The sequence below is a fragment of the Rhineura floridana genome, chromosome 8, assembly GCF_030035675.1.
Source record: "Rhineura floridana isolate rRhiFlo1 chromosome 8, rRhiFlo1.hap2, whole genome shotgun sequence".
NCBI classification, from domain to species: domain Eukaryota; kingdom Metazoa; phylum Chordata; class Lepidosauria; order Squamata; family Rhineuridae; genus Rhineura; species Rhineura floridana.
This window is the reverse complement of record NC_084487.1, coordinates 1201691-1227663: the sequence shown is the minus strand read 5'-3', so window position 1 is coordinate 1227663 and position 25973 is coordinate 1201691. Positions and strand designations below refer to the sequence as shown.

At 47.8% G+C, this 25973-nt stretch overlaps 1 protein-coding gene across 1 annotated transcript in view; it reads left to right on the top strand.

The window, feature by feature from the left end:
* The first annotated feature begins 3671 nt into the window (after nt 1-3671).
* The window catches only part of RBM28 (RNA binding motif protein 28), a 36260-nt gene continuing 13958 nt past the window's right edge, over nt 3672-25973 (top strand). Inside the window, exons 1-14 of the mRNA XM_061637945.1 lie at nt 3672-4187; nt 5417-5569; nt 11882-11976; nt 12707-12782; nt 15010-15102; nt 19064-19138; nt 19818-19938; nt 20118-20272; nt 20848-20929; nt 21331-21440; nt 21776-21849; nt 21991-22126; nt 23212-23276; nt 25001-25159. Coding sequence (XP_061493929.1) covers nt 3908-4187; nt 5417-5569; nt 11882-11976; nt 12707-12782; nt 15010-15102; nt 19064-19138; nt 19818-19938; nt 20118-20272; nt 20848-20929; nt 21331-21440; nt 21776-21849; nt 21991-22126; nt 23212-23276; nt 25001-25159 — 1674 coding nt within the window. The 5' untranslated portion in view covers nt 3672-3907. The remainder of the gene's footprint in view (nt 4188-5416; nt 5570-11881; nt 11977-12706; nt 12783-15009; nt 15103-19063; nt 19139-19817; nt 19939-20117; nt 20273-20847; nt 20930-21330; nt 21441-21775; nt 21850-21990; nt 22127-23211; nt 23277-25000; nt 25160-25973) is intronic.

Genomic DNA, 25973 nt, shown 5'->3' with positions numbered 1-25973 from the left:
ACTCCTGTTTTGTTCTTTTGTTGGTTCCAGAAGGGAGATAGAGGGTTCTCCAGATGGCTCAGCTCGGCTACCTTTACCTGTGATGCTCTGACTGACTTCCTTCCGTCACAGACTGATATGCTCAGGGAAGGTTATCTGCCCCTCCTCCTTCCGCCCTTTTCCTTCTTCTCTTCTTAAACTGTCCGAGAGAGAAGAGACACCTTTGTCTTCTCTCTCCCTCCTGAGTCATGAGGGCAACTCCCAAACCTGGGCGTTGCACCTCCAACTTAGTTAGAACTAGGTATGCCTTCCCTAGTTGGCAGGCCTACGGGATTTCTGGGGTGGGTTAGGCTATTATGTTGTATTACTAACGGGTGGTTTAGATGTATTGTTGTTTAATATGCTGACTGTTGTATGAATATGTTTTAAATTGTATTTTATATTGTGTAAGTCGCCCAGAGTGTCTGTTAAGTCAGACAGATGGGCGACTAACAAATAAAAATTTATTATTATTATTATTATGTGCCTTCAAGTCAATTACGACTCATGGCGACCCTATGAATCAGCAACCCCCAACAGCATCTGTCCTAAACCACCCTGTCCAGATCTTGCAAGTTCAGGTCTGTGGCTTCCTTTATGGAATCAATCCATCTCTTGTTTGGTCTTCCTCTTTTTCTACTCCCTTCTGTTTTTCCTTTTTTCAATTAATTTTTATTCTAATTTTCAAAACCAAAATAATACAAAAAGAAAACAACACAAATCAATAACTAATACAATACTAAAAAAAAATACATATATATAAAAATATTGACTTCCGATTTGTCATAGTTCAGCTATAAATCTATAATATATAACAAACCTATCTCTTAATAGATTATAAAATCACCTTCCTCCAGCGGTTATCTTAGTTGGTTTCAAATCTCATTAACATCATATCATTTTAATATTCCACAAAAAGTCAAAGAGAAGTTTCCAATCCTTGAGATATATATCAATCAATTTTTTTCTAAATAAACATGCCATTTAATCCGGCTCATCAAATCTACTAAATCCAGTAATTTCAAAACACTATAATTCAACTATAAATCTATAATATGTAACAGACCTATCTCTTAATAGATTATAAAATCACCTTCCTCCAACAGTTATCTTAGTTGGTTTCAAATCTCATTAACATCATATCATTTTAATCTTCCACAAGAAGTCAAAGAGAAGTTTCCAATCCTTGAGATATATGTCAATCATTTTTTTTTTCTAAATAAACATGCCAATTAATCCAACTCATCAAATCTACTAAGTCCAGTGATTTTAAATCGCTCTTCTGTCATTATCCATATTGGGTCCATCTTCCATCTTCCATCTTTACGCACCCGAAAATCTTGCTGTCATAGTCATATAATAAAAGTCTGGTAGGAATTTCCTCCATCACAGATATTTTCTTGCCATCAAATCCAAACATATCACTGAAGTATTGTTGCAAAGCCGCATCTCTGTTCCTCTTTTCCACATGATACACTAGTACATCTCTTGAAGGTTTTTCCATTGACACAAGACAGGGATTAATTCTGTTAACTTTCTCCATTTCAAGTTCCATCAAATCCTTCCAGTCCAAGAATTTTTTTGAACCGATAATATCTTTATCTCCAATCTCTTCAATTCCTTCAGGGACAGCGCTGAATTCCAAACTGTAATATTTGTCTCCAGGATCCATCACAGCCAGGAAATCCAAATCTTTTTTCATGTCCATAATTAAGCCAGTCTCCTTAGTTTGAACCTTGCCTTTAATTTCTCTTTCATCTTTTTTTTGTTTTCCAGATCTATCTTTATTCTCCTTTCTCATAGAATCCTGAGTTTCTTTCAGCTCCTGTCTCATTTCGTAAAATTCAATTCTCCACGCTTGTCTATTATTTCTCAGTTCTTGTTTTATTGAGTTAATCCCATTCATTATTTTCTGAAACATGTCGAGAGATAAAGTCCCTTCTTGTACATCCATGGTCTTCTTAATTGTCATTCTTAAAGCCAAAGGAACAAAACTCCTTCAATTTTCAATGTCCCAAACAAAGAGCAGCTTATTTCTTTAACCAGTTACAAAGGAGTTAATTTTTCCAACAAACTAACCTCACACGCTAGACAGCCCTTATCTCTTATCTGCCTGAAAGTGTAAGAACAGCTTTAGTTCACAGCGTCGAAATAGCTAGTAGCAGAGAGAATGAGCAGATTCGTCAAAAAAAAAGTAGATCAGGAAAAATAATCCCAACCATAGATCAAAAAGATTTCTTATCTCCTTCAATCAGAAATCTCTCGCCCGTTGTAATCTTTAGAATGCCATTTTCCATGTCAGCTTTTTGCAATAAAAAAAAAAAGATAAGCTATTTATATTTTCTTCCCCCCTAGCTCCGCGAACAAAAAAAGGAAAGTCTTACCTCACCTAGGTTATCTCAATTGCTGTTACTTTGACAAATCTCTTTAGCTGTATAGATAAGAAAATGATGAATGTAGACAGGAGGATGTTTGCCTGTTAATCCGTATAAAAAAAAACGGGTCACTTATCCAGCTGAGCTAGCATAAAAATCCTCGCTCTGTCTGAGCTGCTGGAAGACAGACAATTCTGACGAATTCCAGACTCCAACAATCAAAACAAAGCTAAAGTGGGAAATCTCACGTTTCTTCTTTAACCGGAAGAAATTATTCCCAGTCAGAAAAGAGCCTTCTGACTGGATTTAACCTGGATAAGTTTCATCCAAGGCGGGAGCCCGTCTCGGAGGCTGCACAGGCGTAGGGATCCTCCTGGGAAGTCGTCCGTTCTGTTTTTCCCAGCATCGTTGTCTTTTCTAGTGAATCATGTCGTCTCGTTATGTGTCCAAAGTATGATAACCTCAGTTTCATCATTTTACGTTCCATTTCTTCCTTGACAATTTCTAACTTTCCCTGGTTCGTGCTTATGCCTTTCCTATCTACTAAGTCTTAAGTCTCAGTGATCTCAATGCAGGGTAAAAGCCAATTTTTTTGGCAATGAGTTCCAGTAATACATGACTATGTGTGAAGAAGTAGCAGCAGCCACAGGGGCAGAAGTTGCTGGAAGAGTAACAGGGCCCCTCATTGTGCCTAAACATTGAAACTGTGTTTGTGTGTGTTTAATACAAACCGCCTCCGAGCATGTGCAGATGATAATCTTCTGGGATTTTGTGGCGAAACAAGGCCTAAAGGGCTCTATTATCGCCACCTACTGACGACTAAAAACACTCGCTATCTAAATCACAATAGAGCAACTAAATTACAGGCTTGCAAAAAAAACCCAAAACCCCCACACCAAATGTCCGATGTAGTCAAAGACCGCAACCCACAGTCCCTGAGGAGGCGCCCCCAGACACCCAGAGGAGCTCCTCCATCAGCCAATAAAGCAAAGAAGAAAAAGTGCCTTCCGCCTCTATACCGCAAGCAGCCCCACAGAATACGGTCTACAGTTTCACAGCCCCACCAACGCCCCAGAGACCGAGCCCACCCGCCCAGGGTTGAAAAGGGTTCCGACGTGCTGCACGAGGGTCCCGTGGAACACCCGCGCCACGCAGACTGGTGGCGCTGCACCGCGCCGGCCAAAGGTCTACAGATCCCTCAAATCCGGCCAAAGGGGAAACTCTGCTGCGCCCCCCGACGCCGCCCTTCCCTCGGGATCCCCCTCTGAGATAGGGCGAGGAGCATCCACAGCCACGCCCTGCAAGGCGTCCTCCGCAGCGGAGCCAGCCGGTTCCTTCCCCGCTATCCCACCAAGCCAGGCTCCCACGGGAGGAGGCCCGGATTCTCAGACATCTCCCGTCCCTCTTGCAGGCTGGCTGAGCCGCCCGCAGCGGAGCAGCCTCCCTCCGCCGCTCCCGAATCCGCCGCGCAAGAGATCCAGCGCCGTCCTCCCTCCTCGCCGCCAGAGGGCGCGATGCCCTCTTTTTCCCTTCCGGGAGGAACCCGAGGGCGCCGGCCCGCGTTTCCGGCCGTGTTGCTTCAGGGACAGGAACCGACATGGCGCCGCCCAGGCTCGTGTAGCGTGCGCGGCGAGTGGTCGGCTGGGCTGCGGCCGGAGGTCGCCATGGCGACGGCAGGCGGCGGGCGGACTGTGCTGGTGCGGGGCCTGCCCCGCTCGGCCTCCGCCGCGGACCTGGAGCGCGAGTTTGGCCTGGCAGGGCCGGTTCGGCGGGCCGTGGCCGTCACGGAGCCCGGTGAGAGGCTCGGAGCGAGGCAGGCAGGCCCGGCTCGTAGAGGGAAGAGGCCGCGGCGGAGAATTGGGCAGGGGGCGTTCTTGGAGGGGTCCCGGTATCCCCCCTCCGTCCCCGCCACTGATGGGCTCGTTTTCCCCGCCGGACGGTCTCCTTCCCCGCCTGGACAACAGTCTCTCTCTTCCCTGCCCCCTCCCCGGATAATTCAGCGCCTCCCCCCCATTATTACGATCCCTGGACGTCTCCTTCGTATCTCTGCGGTTGCTGGCCTTGCCCTTCCCAGGGGTTAAGCTGCCTCCTGAGCGGGGCCTCCAGAGAGCTTTTCTCGGGGCAGGGCAGGGGCTGCACCCCGTGTCTCCTGCACGCACATGCACGTGTATGGAGAGGAAGGCGCCAAGCAGTGTGCAGCCCGGTGCTTCGCACACTGCAGTGCTTGGTGTGTATTTAGAACAGCTGATAACTTTTGCAGGTCCGCTATATTTCTTGAGTATATTTTAGCCAGCAAAACTTAGCTTAAGAAGAGCCCTGCCGGATCTACCTTTTAGTCACTGGTCCAGCACCTGAACAACCTCACCTGACTCGGATGAGGAGGAAAGATAGAGTGGGGTGTCATTAGCATATTGTTTGTAGTCCCAACTTTATCATTAATATGGAATAGCCTATAGAGAATCCTTCCTTCATCCACTGCACTGCACTAAAAAAGGAAACAGACCCATACCTTTGCCCATAATTGAATACAACACATTTTGAGAGTTTTATTTTCATCTCTATTAAGGGAAGGGTTGTAACTCAGTGGTAGAGCATCTGCCTTGCATGGAGAAGGTCCCATGTTCAATCCCTGGCATCTCCAGGTAGAGATGGAAGACTCCTTGTCTGTAACCAGTCAGCGTAGAGCTAGGTGGACCAGTGGCCTGACTCCGTATAAGGTAGTTCCTAAGTTTATCTTGTGTAACTGCAGAGAAACAGAGTTAGGCTCAGGTTTTCCTCACTCAGTGATATCGTCAACTATAGCCAACAAGGTTGTGATGGAATTTCCCTCAACCATCATTCCCCATTACGAATCCAATTTAGATTTTTTTTGTACAATTCTAGTTAAGTACCTAGAAAGGGTAAATCAAAGTTTGTTCACTCTTAAATTACGTAGGTGAAGTGCTTTTACCATCTTGTATGGGATATTTATTCCCTGGCAAAGTTGCTAACCTTTGTTCTATGCCTGTCACTCTTTTGGATAGGCAGTGGGACCTGTCGTGGGTTTGGCTTTGTTACTTTTTCCTTGCCGGAAGATGCTCAGAGAGCCATCCAGGAGATCACAGCCTTTGGGAACCGCAAGATTAATGTAGCACTTGCTAATCCAAAGCCAAGGCGGAAAGGGAAGAAGGAAGAAGGTAAGTTCAAGGGTCTGTAGGAGGGGAGGGATTTATTTTTGTCTTGTGCTGTGGGCACTTCAGAGGGGTGCTATTGTTGCTGAACTTGCAGCTGGTTGGGAATAATACAGGCTTATGTTTGGTCACATGTAACATGTGCTGCCTTTGCGGTATTATTACTATCATCATCATTATCATCATTATCATTATCATCATTATTTATACCCCGCCCTTTTTCCAAAGCTGGAACTCAGGGCGGCTTACAACTAAAAAATGGGTACATATAATTTGGACATATAAAAATCTACATTTAAAATAAAATTAAACTGATTACAGCATTAAAACAATTAAACATCACCTAAAAATACCTCAAACCAATTTAAGAATAATGTGATCAAACCGTAAAACAATACAGGACACCTCTAGAAGTCCTGTCCTAAACAACTTCTACTCCAAAAGCCTGCTGGAATAAATAAGTCTTCACCTGTTGATGAAAGGACAGTAAAGAGGGGGCTGTTCTTGCTTCCCTCGGAAGGGAGTTCCAAACCGTAGGGGCAGCCGCCGAAAAGGCCCTATCATGCGTCCCCACCAATCGCACTTGTGATGGTGGTGGGACTGAGAGGAGGGCCTCTCCCGAAGATCTCAGGGCCCGGGTAGGTTCATATAGGGAGTTACTGTCTGACAAATAGCCTGGGCCTAAGCCATGAAGGGCTTCATAGGTCAAAACCAGCACTTTGAATTGTGCCCGGAAACAAACTGGCAGCCAGTGGAGCTGTTGCAACAAGGGAGTTGTATGATCCCTGTAGCCAGCCCCAGTTAGTATCCTAGCTGCCGCTCGTTGTACTAATTGAAGTTTCCGAACAGTCTTCAAAGGCAGCCCCACGTAGAGCGCGTTACAGTAATCTAAATGGGATGTAACTAAGGCATGTATCACCGTAGCCAGATCAGGCGTCTCCAGGAACGGGCGCAGTTGGTGCACTAATCTTAACTGAGCAAAGGCACTCCTGGCCACCGCAGAAACCTGGGCCTCCAAGTTTAAAGCTGAGTCCAGGAGCACACCCAAATTGTGAACCTGTGTCTTCAGGGGGAGTGTAACCCCATCCAGCACAGGCTGAATCCCTATTCCCTGATCTGCCCTTCGACTGACCAGGAACACCTCTGTCTTGTCTGGATTGAGCTTCAATTTCTTCGCCCTCATCCAGCCCATCACTGATGCCAGGCACTGGTTCAGAACCAAGACAGATTCCTTGGCATTAGGTGGAAAGGAGAAATAGAGTTAGGTGTTGTGACGCCCTTCCCTGGCTCTCCCTGTCAGGTTCCTACCTGCTCGTGGTTACTGCCTGTCACTAGGCACCACCAGGGACTCCACCAGTCTGGACTGTCCTTTTTTATGGTTTCTCTCCCCGTTCTAGCACAGATCTCAACAGATCCCCCTGCTAGGCAGCACCACCAGTCACATCCTATAACCAGTATTCCCAGAGACTCTGCCTGAGTCTCTCTATCAGGTTATCTCTGTGACTGAGTGCTTAAGCTGTCCCCAATCCCTTTGATCTTTATATATAAAGCATACGATCCTGGTTTGCTCTGAATACTTGTGGTGTTATATTCTTCCCTTCACCGCTGCCACCAATTGTTACAGTTTCCCTTCAGCCTTGGTAAGCACCTTGCCCTCCCTTCTGGTCTGTATAACCCCAGCCAAGGATCAGGCCTTCGGTAAACCAAATATACCGTATATTCTGGCGTATAAGATGACTTTTTAACCCTGGAAAATCTTCTCCAAAGTCGGGGGTCGTCTTATACGCCGGGTGTCGTCTTATACGCCGGGTGTCGTCTTATACGCCGGGTGTCGTCTTATTAGGGTTGCCATATTGCCCGGATAGCCGGGTTTTACCCAGATTCTAAGCATGCCACCCGGTGCCCGGCTAGCCCCTTAAGTGGCCCGGATTCTCAGCTTTCATTTAAAAAAAAAATTAAGTTTCTAGGTGGTGCGGTTCTTGAGATATATATAAAAACGTCAGGCACCCCCCCCCCCCGGTTAAATCTTTTTTTAAACTACTGTATAGCACTTTGTAGCTTTAACCCCGCCCGTTCAGGATTTCAGCCAATCAGTGAAGTGTTTGTTTGGTGGCAGTGTCTGCAAAACCTCATTGCGAGGCCAGAAAATGGTGGTTTCCCCTCCTGTTTATCTGAAAATCTCATAAATTGGGTAGGTATATACATTTCAGTTTTTCCCCCTGTTGTGTGTAGGAGTCAGATCCTGGGCAGTGTTTTGAAAACCTTCCCAATAGTTGCTTTTGGGGGTAAAAACAGTGCTAATCCCATATGTCCAGAGTAAATCCTATTGAATTCAGTAGGAATTACTTTTGAGTAGACATGATTATGAATGTGCTGAAAATCAATGGGACTTTGGAGTGAATGTAAAAAAGAATTGTGTTTGTGTTCTCTTTCTGCCCCCCCCACCCCCAGTCCTATTTTAAAGCAAGTAGGCAGGGCTTACTTAGGTATTGCAGTTTTTATTCTGTAGGAAACTAATACTGATTTTTAAAAAACTAATACTGATTTTTCTGCAATGACCAATTGGTTTGACAATAAACTATTATATGGGCTGTATGTATTTATACATCTGCAGTGTATGGAGTCTTTCCAACACCCCTGTGAGGTAGGGTTGGAAACCAAGGCAGCTCACAACAAGAAATAAAGCCATTTAAAATCCAATAACCATAAAAACAAGTATAAACAGTTGCAAAACAGTGTAAAGTGGCATGATTCGGAATTTTGGGTTGTGTGAATGAAGTTGCTTATCACTTGAGGTTGCATTTCTGTCCCTGTTTGAGTAAGCCCCATTGAATACGCTGGGACTTGTTTCTGAATAAATAAATTTAGGATTGCACTATAAATATCTTTACAGTTTGTGTAAATAATAAATATATTTGATAGTTATGCTTATATAAATATTTCTTCATTTATCATAGTTTTGGTTTTTGGTTAGGAATCCTGACTGGTTGTGAGATGCTTAGTTTTTTGCCTTATAGGAATCTTGTTGTGGTTGGTATGGTATTACATTTAGGAAAGTGTTACTGCCTTCTGTATTTTTTTTTTCTATTTGCATTTCACTTATCTTTAACCTCACTCCGTTACAGCCATAGAAGCAACAGCAGCATATGCAAGATAATTAACTCCCATTAGTGATAAGAACAAGAATTTATAATTATTATTTCAATTAAAACAAGAGGCTTATCAATACTTTGAAGAGGACCAGATATTTATTTTCTTTCTGAGCCCAGGACTGGGTCTTTCATGATGCCTTGGGGGGGGGGGAGCAGGAGAGTAGTCGATAAGACAGACATCCTGGCATTGATAATCGAATTAGCAAGGTATGTGTGGGGTTGTTGTACACTTCCAGGCTCAGTTTCATTTTGAGTATGGAGGTGGAACCTGTGTAGATGTGGTTATCAAAGGGAGAAGAAATTTTGAGTTAAGCAAAGCTCTGCTTTTTGTTTGATTGAGCAGGGGTAGTCTTATACGGCGAGTATATCCCAAACTCTATATTTTAACTGGAAAAGTTGGGGGTCGTCTTATACGCCCAGTCGTCTTATACGCCAGAATATACGGTAGTTTTTATTAAATAACAGAGATAACAAGATTACTTTATAAAGGCACATAAGCATATGGTTTCATCATTTTCTGGTACTTGTCTTAGTATTAATCCGAACTCCACACTCTCCTCACATCCACCAACTCTCCACACAGTCTCCTCTCAAAAACCCACCAAAACAACCCACTCACGTCCACACAGATTTAACTGTCATCCTTCCATTTATACTCTCAGTCATTCTAAACACTCAGCCAATCATCCAGCATTCTACTGCCCATTTACTCCCCCCTCCTCTTTCATTCCACTTACCATGTATCTCCTATACAAACAGCACTTACCATATATACATTAATACAGGAACATCACAGGTGTCATCAGCATACTGATAGCACCGAACCCCAAACCCCCTGGACAACCTCTCCCAGCGGTTTCATGTAGATGTTAAATAGAATGGGGGACAAAACTGAACCATGAGGGACCCCACAGGCCAATGGCCAAGAAGTCAAGCAGGAGTCCCCCAGCGCCACCTTTTGGGTTTGCCCCTCCAGGAAGGAACGGAGCCACTGTAAAACAGTGCCCCCAAGACCCATCCCGGCAAGGCGGCCCAGAGGGATACCATGGTCGATGGTATCGAAAGCCGCTGAGAGGTCCAGTAGAACCAACAGGGACACACTCCCCCTGTCCAGTTCTCTGCATAGGTCATCCACCAAGGCGACCAAAGCCGTCTCTGTCCCATAGCCAGGCCTGAAACCAGACTGAAATGGGTCCAGATAATTCGTTTCATCCAGGAATCTCTGGAGCTGGGAGGCCACCACATGCTCTATTACCTTGCCCAGGAATGGAATATTAGACACTGGCCGATAATTACTTATTATAGAGGGATCCAGGGAGGGCTTTTTCAACAAAAACCTTACAACTGCCTCCTTTAGGCACCGTGGAACTCTGCCTTGATGTAAGGAGGCATTAACCACTCCCCTCACCCAATCGGCCATTCCGCTTCTCGCACTTTTAATAAGTCAGGAAGTGCAAGGGTCTAGCACACATGTGGTGGCTCTCACTTCTCCACTTTTTGATATATGCTGTTGTATATGCATGTGGTCCAAAAGATGGGCTTCTATTTCCTTACGTTAGGTAGACAGTTTTAAATATCCCCAATTATACTTCTGCAGTGGAGTGGACTGCCTAGGAAGTTTGTGAGATTTCCTTTTGGGTGTGTTTTCAGTGCACTTGTTTGGATGAATTGTTACTGAGGTTGCAGCTGCCTTGTAAAAAAGGTTCACAAAAGGGATTACCCTGCCCCTTGCTAGCCTGTTAAGTCATGTAAAACTGTGTTACCCTCCTTAGACCAATCACAGTAGGCACAGTTTTTTACACATTCCAACTGAACAGAGACAAAAACACACAGTATTTAGGTCTGATAATTCATGACCCAATCAGTTTATTTAAGCACATCATCATAACATATCTAGAGCTAGTAAATGCACATATAAAGTCAATTATATCTCTCTTAGGTAGATCATGTGGTATCCCTCTGAGTTGGACAGGCAATCAGCAGAGATGGACACCAGGGTCATGCCTGTTCTTGATTTTGCAGCAGTGGAGACCTGCAGATCATTTCCCAGGTCCCCACAGTCATGCGGGGATGGTGGGGTTTGGATGATGGTTTATCTCTGTGTTTGCCTGGCTAGCTATCTTGGCTCCAAACCTGGCTGATTCTTATAGGCAGAATATCTCCTGAAGTCCACTACAAGTGTGTGTGTAAAGGTTAGCGCTGATTTCCCCTGTAAAGGTCAGCAGTGATTTCCCCTAGCAACAGCTTTCACAAGTGGCTTTGAGCAAGGTGTCTGGATAGGTCTAGCCATCCTCGTTGCCCCAGACACAACCTTCAGCAGACTTGCTTGCATTTTCTGTCTATTGCACAAAGCAGAGCTGTTGTTTCTGCAGTACCTAAATCATCCAAATTGTGATTAGTTCCCTGTTTCCCAAGGTGCTTGCTGCAAAGGGGCTCCAAGAGAATGCACATGGTGCCCTTGACCAGTTTAACCACAAATTGGTACATATATTCTTGCTCCATTTTCTTACCTTCTGTCCAGCACATAGGCCATCTACCCACAGATGTTGCATTCCCAGACATGGCAAGCTCCTCTGATGTGGCTTTCAACTTAGATCCATGTTCTCAGACCCTGGGGACTTGTTCTTCTGAAACAAGAAGGTGCCCTGTCTGCGCAAGTTTCACTCTTGTTCCAGATGTGGTGGCAGGGATCTTTGGCAATCTCTCCGGGGGTTTTGATGGGAGGTTTGCATAAGAATTGCTTTTTAATATATTTTTAAACCTTTTTTAATGTTTTTAAAGCGATTTGAAAGATGATTTGTTTTAATATGTTTTTAATGGTTGTCGTGTTTTAATATATTTTGAAGTCTGTTTTTGTGATGTGTTACAGTGTTTTTAGTGCTTTTGTTTGCCGCCCTGGGCTCCTACTGGGAGGAAGGGCGGGATATAAATCTAATAAACAAACAAATAAGGAGAGCCTGGCTGGTGGAGCAGGCCAAAGGCCCACCCAGTCCAGCATCCTGTTCTCAGGGTGGCCAACCACATGTCTAATCCTATGGGAAGCCTGCAAGCAGGATCTGAGGGCAGCAGTACTCATGCTTAGTGATACTTCCTTTGCTGTGCTGTTCATGTGTCAGTGTCCTTGGCGCGCCTCATTTGATTTGCTGTTGCACCTCTTTGGTTCCAGATGCCTCTGAGGCCCCCCAGCAAGTGCAGAAGTCCCAAAAGACAAAAGGAGCTTCAAAAAAAGCCAGGCTGATTATTCGCAACCTGAGTTTCAAGGTATGAGCCAAGGGGAGAGGATCTGCCTGCTTTTTTTAGGGTGAGGCTGATGGAACTGGGATTCTGAGCTCCCCCTGCTGTTTTCTGGAGCCAGATCACTGCAGTGGGCTGGGCAGGGTTAATCTTTCATGGCACTCCTGTTGGAAATTAAGGGCTCCTTGTCTCTGATGTAATGGTGTTTCTGAATTGCTTATGACATTTATTTATTTTTTTATAAACATATTTGTATACCGCTATTTTGTTAAAAACATCAAAGCAGTTTACAACATGCTTAAAACAACCATAGAATTTACAATTAAAACAGAGGTCAGTTGTTGCAAAAAGAGCATGTTCTTAATTGCCTGCATAAGCCTGGCGAAACAGAAAGGTTTTCAGCAGGTGGTTAAAAGTTTAACCAGAAGGCCCCTGCTGGATCTCTGTTGGCAGAGCATTCCAGAGAACTAGGTGGATGACACGGAAGGCTTGATTTCGTGTTGATGTTAAATGAGCCTCGCCAACTCGGGGGACATGAATTGCATCTAAGTGCTCTGTTTAATGAAGGAGGTAATAGGAGCCGCAAGTCACCCTTTTTGGTTTCCCATCCAGGAGTACAGTCAGCTCTCAGAAGCTAAGAACAGCCCAGCTGGTTCTCGCCAAAGGTCCTCATAAGACTTGGGCTTTAAAAAAAAATATTATGTTCCATTCCCATTACAATGACTTCTGCCATTGGTCTCATTTCTGCCCTCCTCAGTGCACAGAAGATGACCTGAAGGCTGCATTTTCTCAGTTTGGTACTGTGCTGGAGACAACCGTCCCCAAGAAACCAGGTATGGACTGTTGAGATGTTGGAAAAAGGGTTCCTTCTGGGAGGAAGGGTGGGATATAAATTTAATAAATAAAATAATTGGGAGGCCGTTGGAGGATGGACACAGAATTCCATTTAAGCTACACACTTGTGCTGAACTGTCCTGAGCCATTCATGGAGCACTAAGTTTTCCTTTGGAACTCAATTCCGGGAATTGGAGATAAGAGCCCTGACTTGTGTGTAATGATCAGCTGTCTGAAGGTGAAGAGTGAGATGAGTTGAGGACTCCTGATCTCACCAAGGTTCTTGACTTCCTCAAATTGCTTCCTCTGGTTTGCTGTACAAACACAGTGAAAAGGACAGTTAAAAGAAGTCCTGATTAAGAGCATTGCGCTGTTTGTTGTTGTCATGTGCCTCCCAGTCAACTACGACTTATGGCGACCCTATGAATCAGCGACCTCCAAGAGCATCTGTCATGAACCACCCTGCATTGCAGTGTAAAAATGTTTTTTTCCTTGCTGTGAAACATTAGGTAATGGCCTTCTTTTTTCTTATGAAGTGTACAGTCTACATGCAAGCCAACGGTTCTCATATGCAACTCTGAGACTCATTTTGGGATCTTTTGCCATTGAGACCTGAATGTGTTCCAAAATGGGCGCTTTATGGAGGCAAAGGGTACCACTGAGTATCATTCAAGCAATCATTGTAGTAAAAGTGAATTAGCTTATTTCTTAAAAAGTTGTTGAACAGAACCAATTGACAGAAATGCTCCTAAACAGCGCACCAACAGTAGGCTAGTTTTAACAGAGTTCAAGTTGTCCTAACAGAATGCATAGAAATACATAGTAAAATTGGTCAGGGAGAAAGGCTGTGATGACCTCTTTGCTGAAAGAGGGAGAGATTTGGTCGGAGGGTTGAAGGTAGCCTCAGAAGGAGAATGGATGGTGGCTCAGGCCACGTGCTTTAGACAGAGAAGGGGAGGTTGTTGGTGGAAGGGTGAGGTTTGGGGAGTGGTTTTGTGGGGTCTTAGAAAAGATTTTAGGGCAAGAATTATAAGGAAGCAATTGGAAGACTTCAGAGGATGTGCCAAGAGAGTAAAAAGTTCGATTTCTACCAAAGAGCAGTACTGCGTGGCTCTGGGTCATGAGGACAGGGCAATTGGATTTTGGGGTGCAACAGACAAGACAAAAGAAGTGCGCATGGCAAGGGGAAGGAAGAGGGCAGATCTCCCCAAGGAAGAGGGACCTGATCGGGCTGGGGGACGTAGGGAGAGCTGGGGAGTTTGGCTGGAGAGATGTAGAGGTGTGTGTGTGTGTGTGTGTGTAAATGTGAATGAATACCTTCCCTTATTTCTGGGAGACTGCAGCTTGGTGTGGTGGTGGTGAGGGGGCCTCTTCAGGTACAGAAAGTAACAGGGAAGGAGAGAAGTATGTGTCGGATGTCCAGCGGAGAGTTCCTAAATAGGGAAATTAGGTCTCTCTTACTAATATTTATATATTCTATAAAATGTCTTTTTTAAATACTAAAAATGAATACAGGGGAAGGGCTGTATACGTGGCTCACCAGAAGAGCATCTGCATGCAGAGGGTCCAAGGTTCAGTTTCCAACAGCATCTAAAGGTAGGGCTGGGAAAGAAAGAAAGAAAGAAAGACATCTGCCTGAAATCCTGATGAGCTGCTGCCTGTCAGTGTAGACTGTACTGAGCTAGATGGACAATAAGACAACTTCCGGTCTTCCTGCAGTGTCCAAAAGATTCCTAGTTGCTAAGCCACAAAGCAACTTTTACACCCACGATGGGGGCTTAATGATTAAACAAAAGCAAAGACTAAAAATACCATTTTCCTTCCTGTCTTATCAAAAATCAGGATGTGTATAACTGGATTAAAAGATAATAGTCTTGGTTAAAGGTCCTATTCTTCCTGGTCTAAAAAAAGGAATGAAAAAATTAAGTTACTGTGACCCTGCCTGCCTGTTACTTTCAAGTTGGGAATTTAATTTTCCAATTCAACAAGCACCCAAGAAGAAGGAGAGGAAGCCAAAGATGAAGTTGGACACCGTGGGCGTGTATCACAGGACGCTGGCTGTGTGTGTCAGGCAGGCAGCGAGTGTTTCAGGGTCTCTGTTCCCCTTGCCTTTTGGTTATGGCCCAGGCTGCTCCTGTGTCTTTCTGTGACCAGAATTTCAACCTGTGCTCAGGCTGTTCATATTAAGAAATAATCACAACAAAGTCGATCTCTTAATACTTTCAGATGGAAAGATGCGAGGCTTTGCTTTTGTGCAGTTCAGGAATGTCCTGGAAGCAGGGAAGGCTCTGAAGGGAATGAACATGAAGGAGATCAAAGGTGAGTGTGGCGTCGTCTTACAAGGGGCCAGTTGATTCGAGGTCCGGCAGGGGCGAGGGGTACTGGGAGTCAGGCTTGGTGATGGTGATGAGTTATTAGTTGCTTGTTATCCAAAGGTCTTCAAGTGACTAGCAACATTATTAAAATCCAAAATTATTGTAAATAAAATAAAATAATAAAACAACCCCCCCCTACATAAGAACATAAGAACATAAGAAGAGCCTGCTGGATCAGGCCAGTGGCCCATCTAGTCCAGCATCCTGTTCTCACAGTGGCCAAACAGGTGCCTGGGGGAAGCCCGCAAGCAGGACCCGAGTGCAAGAACACTCTCCCCTCCTGAGGCTTCCGGCAACTGGTTTTCAGAAGCATGCTGCCTCTGACTAGGGTGGCAGAGCACAGCCATCACGGCTAGTAGCCATTGATAGCCCTGTCCTCCATGAATTTGTCTAATCTTCTTTTAAAGCCATCCAAGCTGGTGGCCATTACTGCATCTTGTGGGAGCAAATTCCATAGTTTAACTGTCCGCTGAGTAAAGAAGTACTTCCTTTTGTCTGTCCTGAATCTTCCAACATCCAGCTTCTTTGAATGTCCACGAGTTCTAGTATTATGAGAGAGGGAGAAGAACTTTTGTCTATCCACTTTCTCAATGCCATGCATAATTTTATACACTTCTATCATGTCTCCTCTGACCCGCCTTTTCTCTAAACTAAAAAGCCCCAAATGCGGCAACCTTTCCTCGTAAGGGAGTCGCTCCATCCCCTTGATCATTCTGGTTGCCCTCTTCTGAACCTTTTCCAACTCTATAATATCCTTTTTGAGATGAGGCGACCAGAACTGTACACAGTATTCCAAATGCAGCCACACCATAGATTTATACAACGGCATTATGGTATCGGCTGTTTTATTTTCAATACCTTTCCTAATTATTGCTAGCATGGAATTTGCCTTTTTCACAGCTGCCGCACACTGGGTCGACATTTTCATCATGCTGTCCACTACAACCCGAGGTGTCTCTCCTGGTCGGTCACCGCCAGTGCAGACCCCATGAGCGTATATGTGAAATTCAGATTTTTTGCTCCAATATGCATAATTTTACACTTGTTTATATTGAATTGCATTTGCCATTTTCCCGCCCATTCACTCAGTTTGGAGAGGTCTTTTTGGAGCTGTTCGCAATCCCTTTTTGTTTTAACAACCCTGAACAATTTAGTGTCGTCAGCAAACTTGGCCACTTCACTGCTCACTCCTAATTCTAGGTCATTAATGAACAAGTTGAAAAGTACAGGTCCCAATACTGATCCTTGAGGGACTCCACTTTCTATAGCCCTCCATTGGGAGAACTGTCCGTTTATTCCCTCTCTCTGCTTTCTGCTTCTTAACCAATTCCTTATCCACAAGAGGACCTCTCCTCTTATTCCATGACTGCTAAGCTTCCTCAGAAGTCTTTGGTGAGGTACCTTGTCAAACGCTTTTTGAAAGTCTAAGTACACTATGTCCACTGGATCACCTCTATCTATATGGTTGTTGACACTCTCAAAGAATTCTAATAGGTTACTGAGACAGGACTTTCCCTTGCAGAAGCCATGCTGTCTCTGCTTCAGCAAAGCTTGTTCTTCTATGTGCTTAGTTAATCTAGCTTTAATAATACTTTCTACCAGTTTTCCAGGGACAGAAGTTAAGCTAACTGGCCTGTAATTTCCGGGATCCCCTCTGGATCCCTTTTTGAAGATTGGCGTTACATTTGCCACTTTCCAGTCCTCAGGCATGGAGGAGGACCCGAGGGACAAGTTACATATTTTAGTTAGCAGATCAGCAATTTCACATCTGAGTTCTTCGAGAACTCTTGAGTGGATGCCATCCGGGCCCTGTGATTTGTCAGTTTTTATTTTGTCTATTAAGCCTAGAACTTCCTCTCTTGTTACCACTATTTGTCTCAGTTCCTCAGAATCCCTTCCTGCAAATGTTAGTTCAGGTTCAGGGATCTGCCCTATATCTTCCACTGTGAAGACAGATGCAAAGAATTCATTTAGCTTCTCTGCAATCTCCTTATCGTTCTTTAGTACACCTTTGACTCCCTTATCATCCAAGGGTCCAATCGCCTCCCTAGATGGTCTCCTGCTTTGAATGTATTTATAGATTTTTTTGTTGTTGGTTTTTATGTTCTTAGCAATGTGCTCCTCAAATTCTTTTTTAGCATCCCTTACTGTCTTCTTGCATTTCTTTTGCCAGAGTTTGTGTTCCTTTTTATTTTCTTCATTCGGACAAGACTTTCATTTTCTGAAGGAAGACATTTTGCCTCTAAGAGCTTCCTTGACTTTGCTCGTTAACCATGCTGGCATCTTCATGGCCCTGGCGGTACCTTTTCTGATCTGCGGTATGCACTCCAGTTGAGCTTCTAATATAGTGTTTTTAAACAACTTCCAAGCATTTTTGAGTGATGTGACCCTCTGGACTTTGTTTTTCAGCTTTCTTTTTACCAATCCCCTCATTTTTGTGAAGTTTCCTCTTTTGAACCAGGTCCCGGTCCCCACTGAGGATTAAGTCCAGGGTTGCCGTCCCTCTGGTCGGTTCCATGACCAACTGGTCTAGGGAATAGTCATTTAGAATATCTAGAAATTTTGCTTCTTTGTCATGAGTGGAACACATATGCGGCCAGTCTATGTCCGGGTAGTTGAAGTCACCCATTACTACCACATTTCCTAGTTTGGATGCTTCCTCAGTTTCATATCTTATCTCAAGGTCTCCTGACCATTTTGATCAGGGAGATGATAGATCGTTCCGAGTATTAAATCCCTCCTGGGGCATGGTATCGCCACCCACAACGATTCTGTGGAGGAGTCCGCCTCTTTTGGGGTTTCAAGCTTGCTGGATTCAATGCCTTCTTTCACGTATAGAGTGACTCTGCCGCCAATACGTCCTTCCCTGTCCTTCCGATATAGTTTATATCCAGGGATAACCGTATCCCACTGGTTCTCTCCATTCCACCAGGTCTCCGTTATGCTCACTATATCAATGGTCTCCTCTAAGACCAAGCACTCCAGTTCTCCCATCTTGGTTCGGAGGCTCCTAGCATTAGCGTACAGGCACTTGTAAGCAGTGTCTCTCTTCAAGTGTCTTTGGCACTTGTGGTTTGGCCTGTGGTAATTTTGCCCTTCTGAATTTATATCCTGTGCCCCACAGCCACAGAAAGATTTGGTAGCACACTAATACAAACAACATTATCTTAGTCTTATGAAATGCCTGGGGCAAAAATATAACACTTTACCTGGCGTCGAGAAGATGTTGGTGAAGGTGCCAGGTGGACCTCGCTGGGGAGCACCTTCCATCGATGGGCAGCCACAATTGACAAGGCCCCCTCCTCCCTTGTTGCCACCCTCCACCCTCTGTGCCTCCCTTGGAGAGGGGACCTGGAGAAGGGCCCTAGAAGAGGATCAAAGGGTCCTGGTAGGTTTTTATCAGGAGGGGCATTCCAGTAGCTAGATGATGATTTGATGTGCCGCTAACTGATGATTCTGAGTTAACTCCTCTTGTGTTGGAGTGCTTAGAGTGTGACGTGAGAGAAGACAACTGTGACTTGTTAGGCCTTCACTCGGGACTTGTGCTTCAGATGGATAACTTCCGCTAATGCCCAGGAATGTGTCTATGCTTCAATTTCATGCAAGGATAGGATTCAGCATCCTCAGGCTCCCACTTTTGGGTTGTGTTGTTTTTTTTAAAAAAAAAACCTAACTCCTAAGGCTACATACATAGACTTGAAAGCATCATGCGAGCAATTGATGGCAAAAAATCTCACAACCCAATGTGGATGATTGAGTAAGTTTTCAGGTGCTCAGGCGGTGGGACTCGGATGCTGTGCATGAACTGCTGATCCCTTCTTTTACACCTTCCCCCAATGACCAGCACATAGGTGGAATTCGTAGGTACATCAAGCCAGCCTCAGAGCTTCCCTTTCCTTCCTCAGAGCGTCCGGTGGCTGTGGACTGGGCCGTGACCCGAGAGAAGTACCAAGCAATGCAGGCTGCAGCCGCTCCCGCTGGTGAGTGGCACTGGGGCATGAATCCTGCTGCCCTGGGCCTTCTTGGGCAGGTGGGCTTGTTCTGTCCAACCTGTGGGTGGTGAGGAGGCCTGATCTCGATTGCAGAGCTGCCAGCTGAGTGGCCCTCCTGCGGTTTGCCCCTGTTACAGTGTGTGTGTGTGTGTGTGTGTGTGTGTGAGTGAGAGAGAGAACATTTCCCCTGGCTCTTCATAGCCAAACATTGAGTGAGTGTGTGAGTGAATGAGAGAGACAGACTACGTGGTGCTGAGCCTTCAAGAGGGGAGGAACTGAGCTTCAGAAGCAACAGCCCTCTCCCCACTCGCACACGCCCAGGGGTGCATGAATCAGGGGGGGTTGCATTTGATGACCTCCAGCTCCGCTTGCAACTCTGAAATTCTATGATTCTTTGTTGACCCTGCCCAGCGGGGTGTGTGTGTGTGTGTGAGACTGTGGCCCACATCCAGCTCAGACTTTGCACTTTCTGGTCTCTTGGCATCCCATCATGTCTGTGATCTGTTCCTGTGGGCTTCCTTGGGATGGCTTTTCCCCTCAAGGCTGGAGAAGCTAGAGTGGGGCGATGGGGTGGGGCCCTTGTTGCCTTTGAGCGAAGCTGGGCTGAGGCATTTCCGGCTCACATTACTTTGTGTTGTGTGTCTCTCTCCCCCCCCCCCCCGGCCAGGGGCCCAGGAGAAGAAACTAAGCCAAGCCCAGCAGGAGGTCACAGTTGCGGATGCTGCTGACGGTGGAGATGGTGGTGATGACAGAAGTTTGGCAGGTGCTGAGACGGTGAGGCAGGGCAGGTAAGCATCAAGGGCTCGCCCTGGAGGACCTGGGATCTGCTGCAAGGCCGCCTCTGAATTCCTCCCTTTGCCAAAACCAGGCTAGCATCGCGATTTCAGCCATCTGCGATCTGCCCTTCAGCCATTGAGGACCCTTGTCTATTGCTGATCGCTCTCTGCTTGTGTGATTCCACTGGCAGGTACTTTGAGCCCCAAATTCCATCATCACCTCTGGATAGTGAGGAGGAGGAGGAGGAGGAAGAGAGCTCAGAGGAGGAGGAGGAGGAGAAGCCTGGCAAAGCCAGGAGCTCTGACGAAGATGCAGGAGATAGCGAGGAGGAGGAAGGAGGAGAAGGTTTGTTTTGTATTTTCTGAGGGGCTGGTTATTTTGTGTAGTTGATTCTTCAAAGGGGCATATGAACAGCCCTGCTGGAGCAGGTAAAAAACATCTATTCGATCGAGTATCCTCTTTCCAACCGGGGCTGGTCAGCTGGCCTCTTCCCGTGAGCCCAAACCAGGAGAGCAGCTCTCCCATGGCTTGTTCTGCAGCAGCTGGTAGAGGTAGACTGCCACTGAACTTGGCAGTTCTATTTAACTGTAATTGCTAATAGCCTCCAAGTTATCCCCTTCTCTATTGACGCTGTCACCTCTTTTCTAAAAGCCAACTCATCTGATGAGTGCATCTCTGCTTGGCAGGGCAGTCAAAGTGGACTGCTGTGCAGGGTCTCAGCTGGGGAGTCCATTCCTGGCCAGGGCAAGTTTCGTGGCCTCTTCGTGGAACTAGGCCCTCTACCTTGATCGTGGGCACGGACAGCGCTGCTTACCTTGCCAACGACAGTGAGGTTTTTACAAAAGGCCTGACATGGCGCTTGGAGAGCACCTCTTCAGTCCTTGCTAACGGCTTCCCTCCCACCCCCCACCCCATTTCAGAAGCTGATGCCCCCTCAAAGCAGAGAAAAGGCTGTAAGCTCCCTTCTTCGGATGTCACTGAAGGAAAGACTATCTTCATCAGGTGGGTCTTGGGCCCCGAGGTCAGGCTGGGGGCTCAGCACAGGAGGAAGTGGAGGGGTCCTGAGGTGCTCTTTGTACATCTGGATGGAGCATGGTGAGAGGACAGTGGCCCAGCATACCTTCGTGGCTGCTGTGGCCTCTCATTGGCTGGCCATTCTCCCAAAGTATCGTCAGCCAGTGCCCGGGTGCTTTGACATTGGCAGCTGCGCTTGTGGGGGCAAAGGCCTGTGATCAACCGCTCACTGCCAAGGGCCCGCCTCTGTCCTCCAGGCTGTAGGAGGGCTGTCCCAGCCAGACTGGGCTTGCCTGCTGTTGCTGCCGCCCTCCTGGTGGGGGTGCCTGCGTGTGTGTGTCTACGGTAGGGGAGTGGCCCTTGCTCACGGCCCCTTGTGCTTGCCCCAGGAACTTGTCCTTCGATAGCGAAGAGGAGGAGCTAGGGGAGCTCTTGGAGCCGTTTGGAGACCTGAAATATGTGCGGGTCGTGTTGCATCCTGACACGGAGCACTCCAAAGGTAACTGGGGCCAGCACCAGAGGTGGGTTGTTGGGGGGGACAGGACAGGAGCCAAGCCAGCCCAACTTAGCATTTAGGCAGAGAGGAATTCGGAGACCTGATTTCAGATCCCACCTTTGCCTCAGTCTCGTTGGCCGTGGACAACTCTTAACTCTCTCCGCCTCAGTTTCCCAGTTGCTGAATGGGAATAAAAGTGACCTCCCTCAGAGGGTTGTTGTGAAGACGAATAATAATTATCATCATGTAGATCCCACTCTTGTTCTGCAGGTGCCCTCTTTAAAGTCTCCCCTCCCCACTCTTTCCCACAACTGTCTCTCTTTTCCCCACCCCACCAGGCTGTGCCTTTGCCCAATTCCTGACCCAGGAAGCTGCCCAGAAATGCCTGCAAGTGGCTCAGGATGAGAGTGAGGTGAGAACTGTGTGGGGAGGGTTGTTGATCCCTCTGCCTCCCCGGGACTGACTTGGCCTGGGTTTAGAAGTGCCCCCCCCCGTGCCTCTTCCTTGCTTGCCTGCCTGCCTTCGTCTCATTGTCCCTTCTCCTCCCTGGAAGGGCGGAGGGCTGCGTCTGGGTGGCCGGCTCCTCCGAGTGGACCTCGCCGTCAGCCGAGAGGAAGCCCAGCAGCTGCGAAGCAAGAAGGTGAAGAAGCCCACCGGCACGCGGAACCTCTACCTGGCGCGCGAAGGCTGTGAGTGATGAGCTGCTTCCTGGGGGGGCGGGAGAGGCGGGTATGGATCTGCCTGCCCCAGGCACCTGGAGCCACCTCCCTTGTGGTCACCGTGGCATGTTTCTGCATGCGTGGGGGGGGGAGTGAGGGGGCAGCATTGTGAGGAAAGGTGGCCAAGACAGGTGCTGGTCACTACCATGAGGAGGGGTGGAAGGGGTTTCAGGCGCCTGGCTGTGGCTTTTTGGGGTGCCCCCCGCCACAAGGGTCTTGGAGGACATCAGGAGAGCCTGTTGGATCAGGCCAGCGGCCCATTTAGCCCAACAACCAGTTCTTACAGTGGCTAACCAGATGCATCAGTATGAAGCCCGCAAGCAGGACCTGAGTGCAAGAGCCAGCAATTGGTATTCCAAAGCATACTGCCTCTGACTGTGGGGACAGAGCACAGCCATTGGGGACAGTAGCACTTCCGTGCCTGCCCCCTTTTTGCGTAGTGCTTGTTTTTTTCTTTTGTTCCTGTTGCTCTGTTTAATTTCATTTTGGGTGGTGATGCATGCTGTCTTGCACATGGAGGGGCATCCAATGCTGTGTTCTGGTGGCTTCTTCCCTTTCATTCATCCAACCCACTTCCCCAAGTGGGGAGATAAGAAAACTGGGAGCCAGCCTGAAGGCTCTCCACTAATGCCTGTGTGCCTGTCCGGTGGTCTGCTGTGCAGTTATGGACACTCCTCTTCCTCAGAAGCAAAAGAGCTTTTGAGTTTGATTTTTTAAAATTATGACGACTGTTCTTTGGACCAAGGGTGTGCTTTGAATATGTTTAACAGCATCCTGGGAGGGTAAATGGGAGTGCCTTGGGGGAGGGGGGGTGTTGCGAGGTACAGCAGGTGCGCAGAGTTCTTGCAGGAGCCCAGATCAGCTGCTCAGAGCTGGTGGTTCTCAGGCAGGGGAGGAGAGGCGTGGGGTGGGGGGGCAGAGGTGGGAGACTGAGCTTCTCCAATAGAGTCTTCTCTCCACCTCACCTGCCCCTCCCCGCATCCTTCCCACTCGTAAGTTTGCTGCTCCTCATGCACGCTTTGGCACAGATTTGTGATGCTCTTTTTCCTCCGTAGTGATCCGTTCTGGCACAAAAGCTGCTGAGGGGATGAGTGCTGCTGACCTTGCCAAGAGGGCGCGGGTAAGTCAGCGTAGGGCAGTGTGTCCGTCTGGTCCCTCCCGCTTCAGAGACGCCCTTCCAATCCAGCCCTCATTAAGGGCGAATCTGGATACCTTGTGGACAAAGGGGAGTGCGCAGAACTTCCAGTCTTGTGCATTGACAAGGGAGAGGCCATTCAGGGCATTTCAGTGAGAAGAGCCCTGCGGTGCTGGACCAGGCCAAGGGGGCTCCTCTAGTCCAGCATCCTGGTCCCACAGCAGCCAGTCAGAGGCCCCAGTGGGAAGAGGCCCACCAGCAGTAGCACATTTCTGCTCACCAATCCCAGCACCTGGCGTCGAGGGGCACTGAGTGCCTCTGATCCTGCATACAGCATGTGGCCTTCCTCGATGCAGCCTCTGATCCTCAGTGTCACACGCAGCCATTGTGACTTGTAGCTGTTGAGCCCTTGTTCTTTGCCATGAATGTATCTAAACTCCCTTTAAAGGCATTCACACTGGTGACCATCAGTACATCTGTGGCAGCAGATTCCACGCCTTAGCTGCGCGCTGTGTGGGGAAGTTCCTCCTTTTCCCTGTTGTCAAATCGGCCATTGTCCGGCTTCACTGGAGGACCCCATTGGGTTCTAATTTTGCTGGGATGGGATGGGGGGGAACGACTTTCTCTGCACCATGCATGAGTTTGTGAACCGTCTTGCTTGGATTTGGGAGGGTGGGAGGAGAGGTGGCCCATCTGAATAACGCTCCCTTGCCTTGCTGAGTATCCAGGGCTGCAAGGCCATTTTGAAGGGCTCTGGTTGACACGTGACCTCAAGCAGCCAATCGTGGGAGCTGCAAAGAGCACAGAGAGTGGAGCGGGCAAGAGGTTCATAGCAAGGAGATGGGGGCTCTCACAGGGCTCCAGCCTCCCTCCTTGCTAGGCAGCAAGTCTTTTCCACAGCCTGTGCATTTGGGCCTGGAGAGGAGAGACTCAACCCCCCCTCTTCCATTTAACAGAGGGCCAGAGAAACCGGGTTGTCTTAAAGCAGGGGTGGTGAACTGTATCCATCCTGAGGGCCACATTCCCATGTGGGCAGTCTTCTGGGGGCCATGTGCCGGTGCTATCTGTGGGCAGAGCAACAGATGCGATTCTGACCTTCACGTGCCAGGGGACATGCTAGCCATGCCTGAGCCAGAGATTTCTACCCATCTGGGCCAACGAGAGGGATCATCCATAGGCCAAAGACCCATTGCAGCCAGGAAAAAGCACTTTGTGTGTATCCTGAGCAGGGCTGGTGAGGAGGTTGGCCTGGGGAGATTTCCATGGGCCGGATGGAGATGCCTGGAGGGCCACATCTGCCCCCCTCCCCCAGCCTGTCTTAAAGGAACAGACTTGGGTAGGGCAGCAGCAGTGTGTGTGTCATCTCTCTCTCTCTGGTGTCCGGCTGGTGTGGGGCTGCTTTTTGAAAACAGTGAGGTGGGCACCTTAAGCAACAGCTTCTCACCCCCAACAAGCCGCCTTGTTTCAGTGGGGTCGATTTTTGTTTTTAAGGAGAGCTCTGGAGGGGATGAGCCAAAGGTGAGTGGAGGGGAAAGGCAGCACTCGAGGGGTCTCTTCTGAGTCAGGGGAGGGCCCATCTCAGGCAAGCAGCCTGCAAAAGCGGCCTAATGTGCAAAGCAGAGCTCTTGGCGCTCTGCCCCCAGGCAGTCTGGGCTCCCTTGCTGGCTCCCCGCCCCTCCCGCTGTGACCACCCATCTCTCTTCTCCCAGTTTGAGGAGCTGAAGCGGCAGAAGCTGAAGGACCAGAACATCTTTGTTTCCCGTACGAGGCTCTGCGTCCACAACTTGCCCAAGAGCGTCGATGATGCCCGGCTCCGGAAGCTGATGCTGCAAGCGGTTGATGGCGTGCGCAATGTGCAGGTCAAGGAGGTGAGCCTTGCACTGCCCTTTGGAGAGCTGGGGTGGCCAGTGGTGAGGAAGGCCCGTCGCCCAGGCCAGCGAGGGAGCCAGAGGGACTTCTCCCTCCTGCGGAGTGTGGCCAGGGACACCCGGTGGCTGCAGCAAGAGTGGCAGATTAGGTTGTGGTGCAAACAGAGCAGAGCTGCAGATGAGAGGAGGGGAGGGGGTCCTCCGAGTCCTGCTCTTCCTGCTCTTCCCTGAAGGGCCTTTTGAACCAGACTGGTTGGGGGTGGGAATAGATGTATTCAGAGGAGCAGGAACCTGAGGACTGGTAGCCATGGGTGTGTGTGAGAGAGTAAGTGTCAAAGGACCTGGATGGACCCCCAAAATGTGTCCCCAGTCTCTCCTACCCCCTGCCACACTCCATGTATTCTCAGATTTCCTCTGTAGGCTTAAAGCCTGGAAGCTTAGCCTTGCTTTCAGAATGGCAACTCTGATTCTCAGCATCCCACATATTTGGCAGTCCAAATGCCCCAAGAGTGCTTGAAGCTGAGCCCTTTCTGCCATGCTTGGAGTTTGGCTGACAGCCTGGCTGGGCTGCCACTTCTCTCTGTTCAGGACTTTGCGACCATGCAGAATCAGAAATGCAAAGTGAACGGGGAATCAGACGCTGCATTGTTGAATAATAGGGGGGCTCCTCCCCCATCTTGCTGCATGGAAATTCTGTTTGTGGGAGAAGACCTACTTGAGATCCTGGATTTTCGTGGCTCATGCCTCTTCAGCTGCCCCCCCCCCGGGAATTCAAAGCAGCTCTTGGCCTCCAATCACTCAGATGTCATGAAGA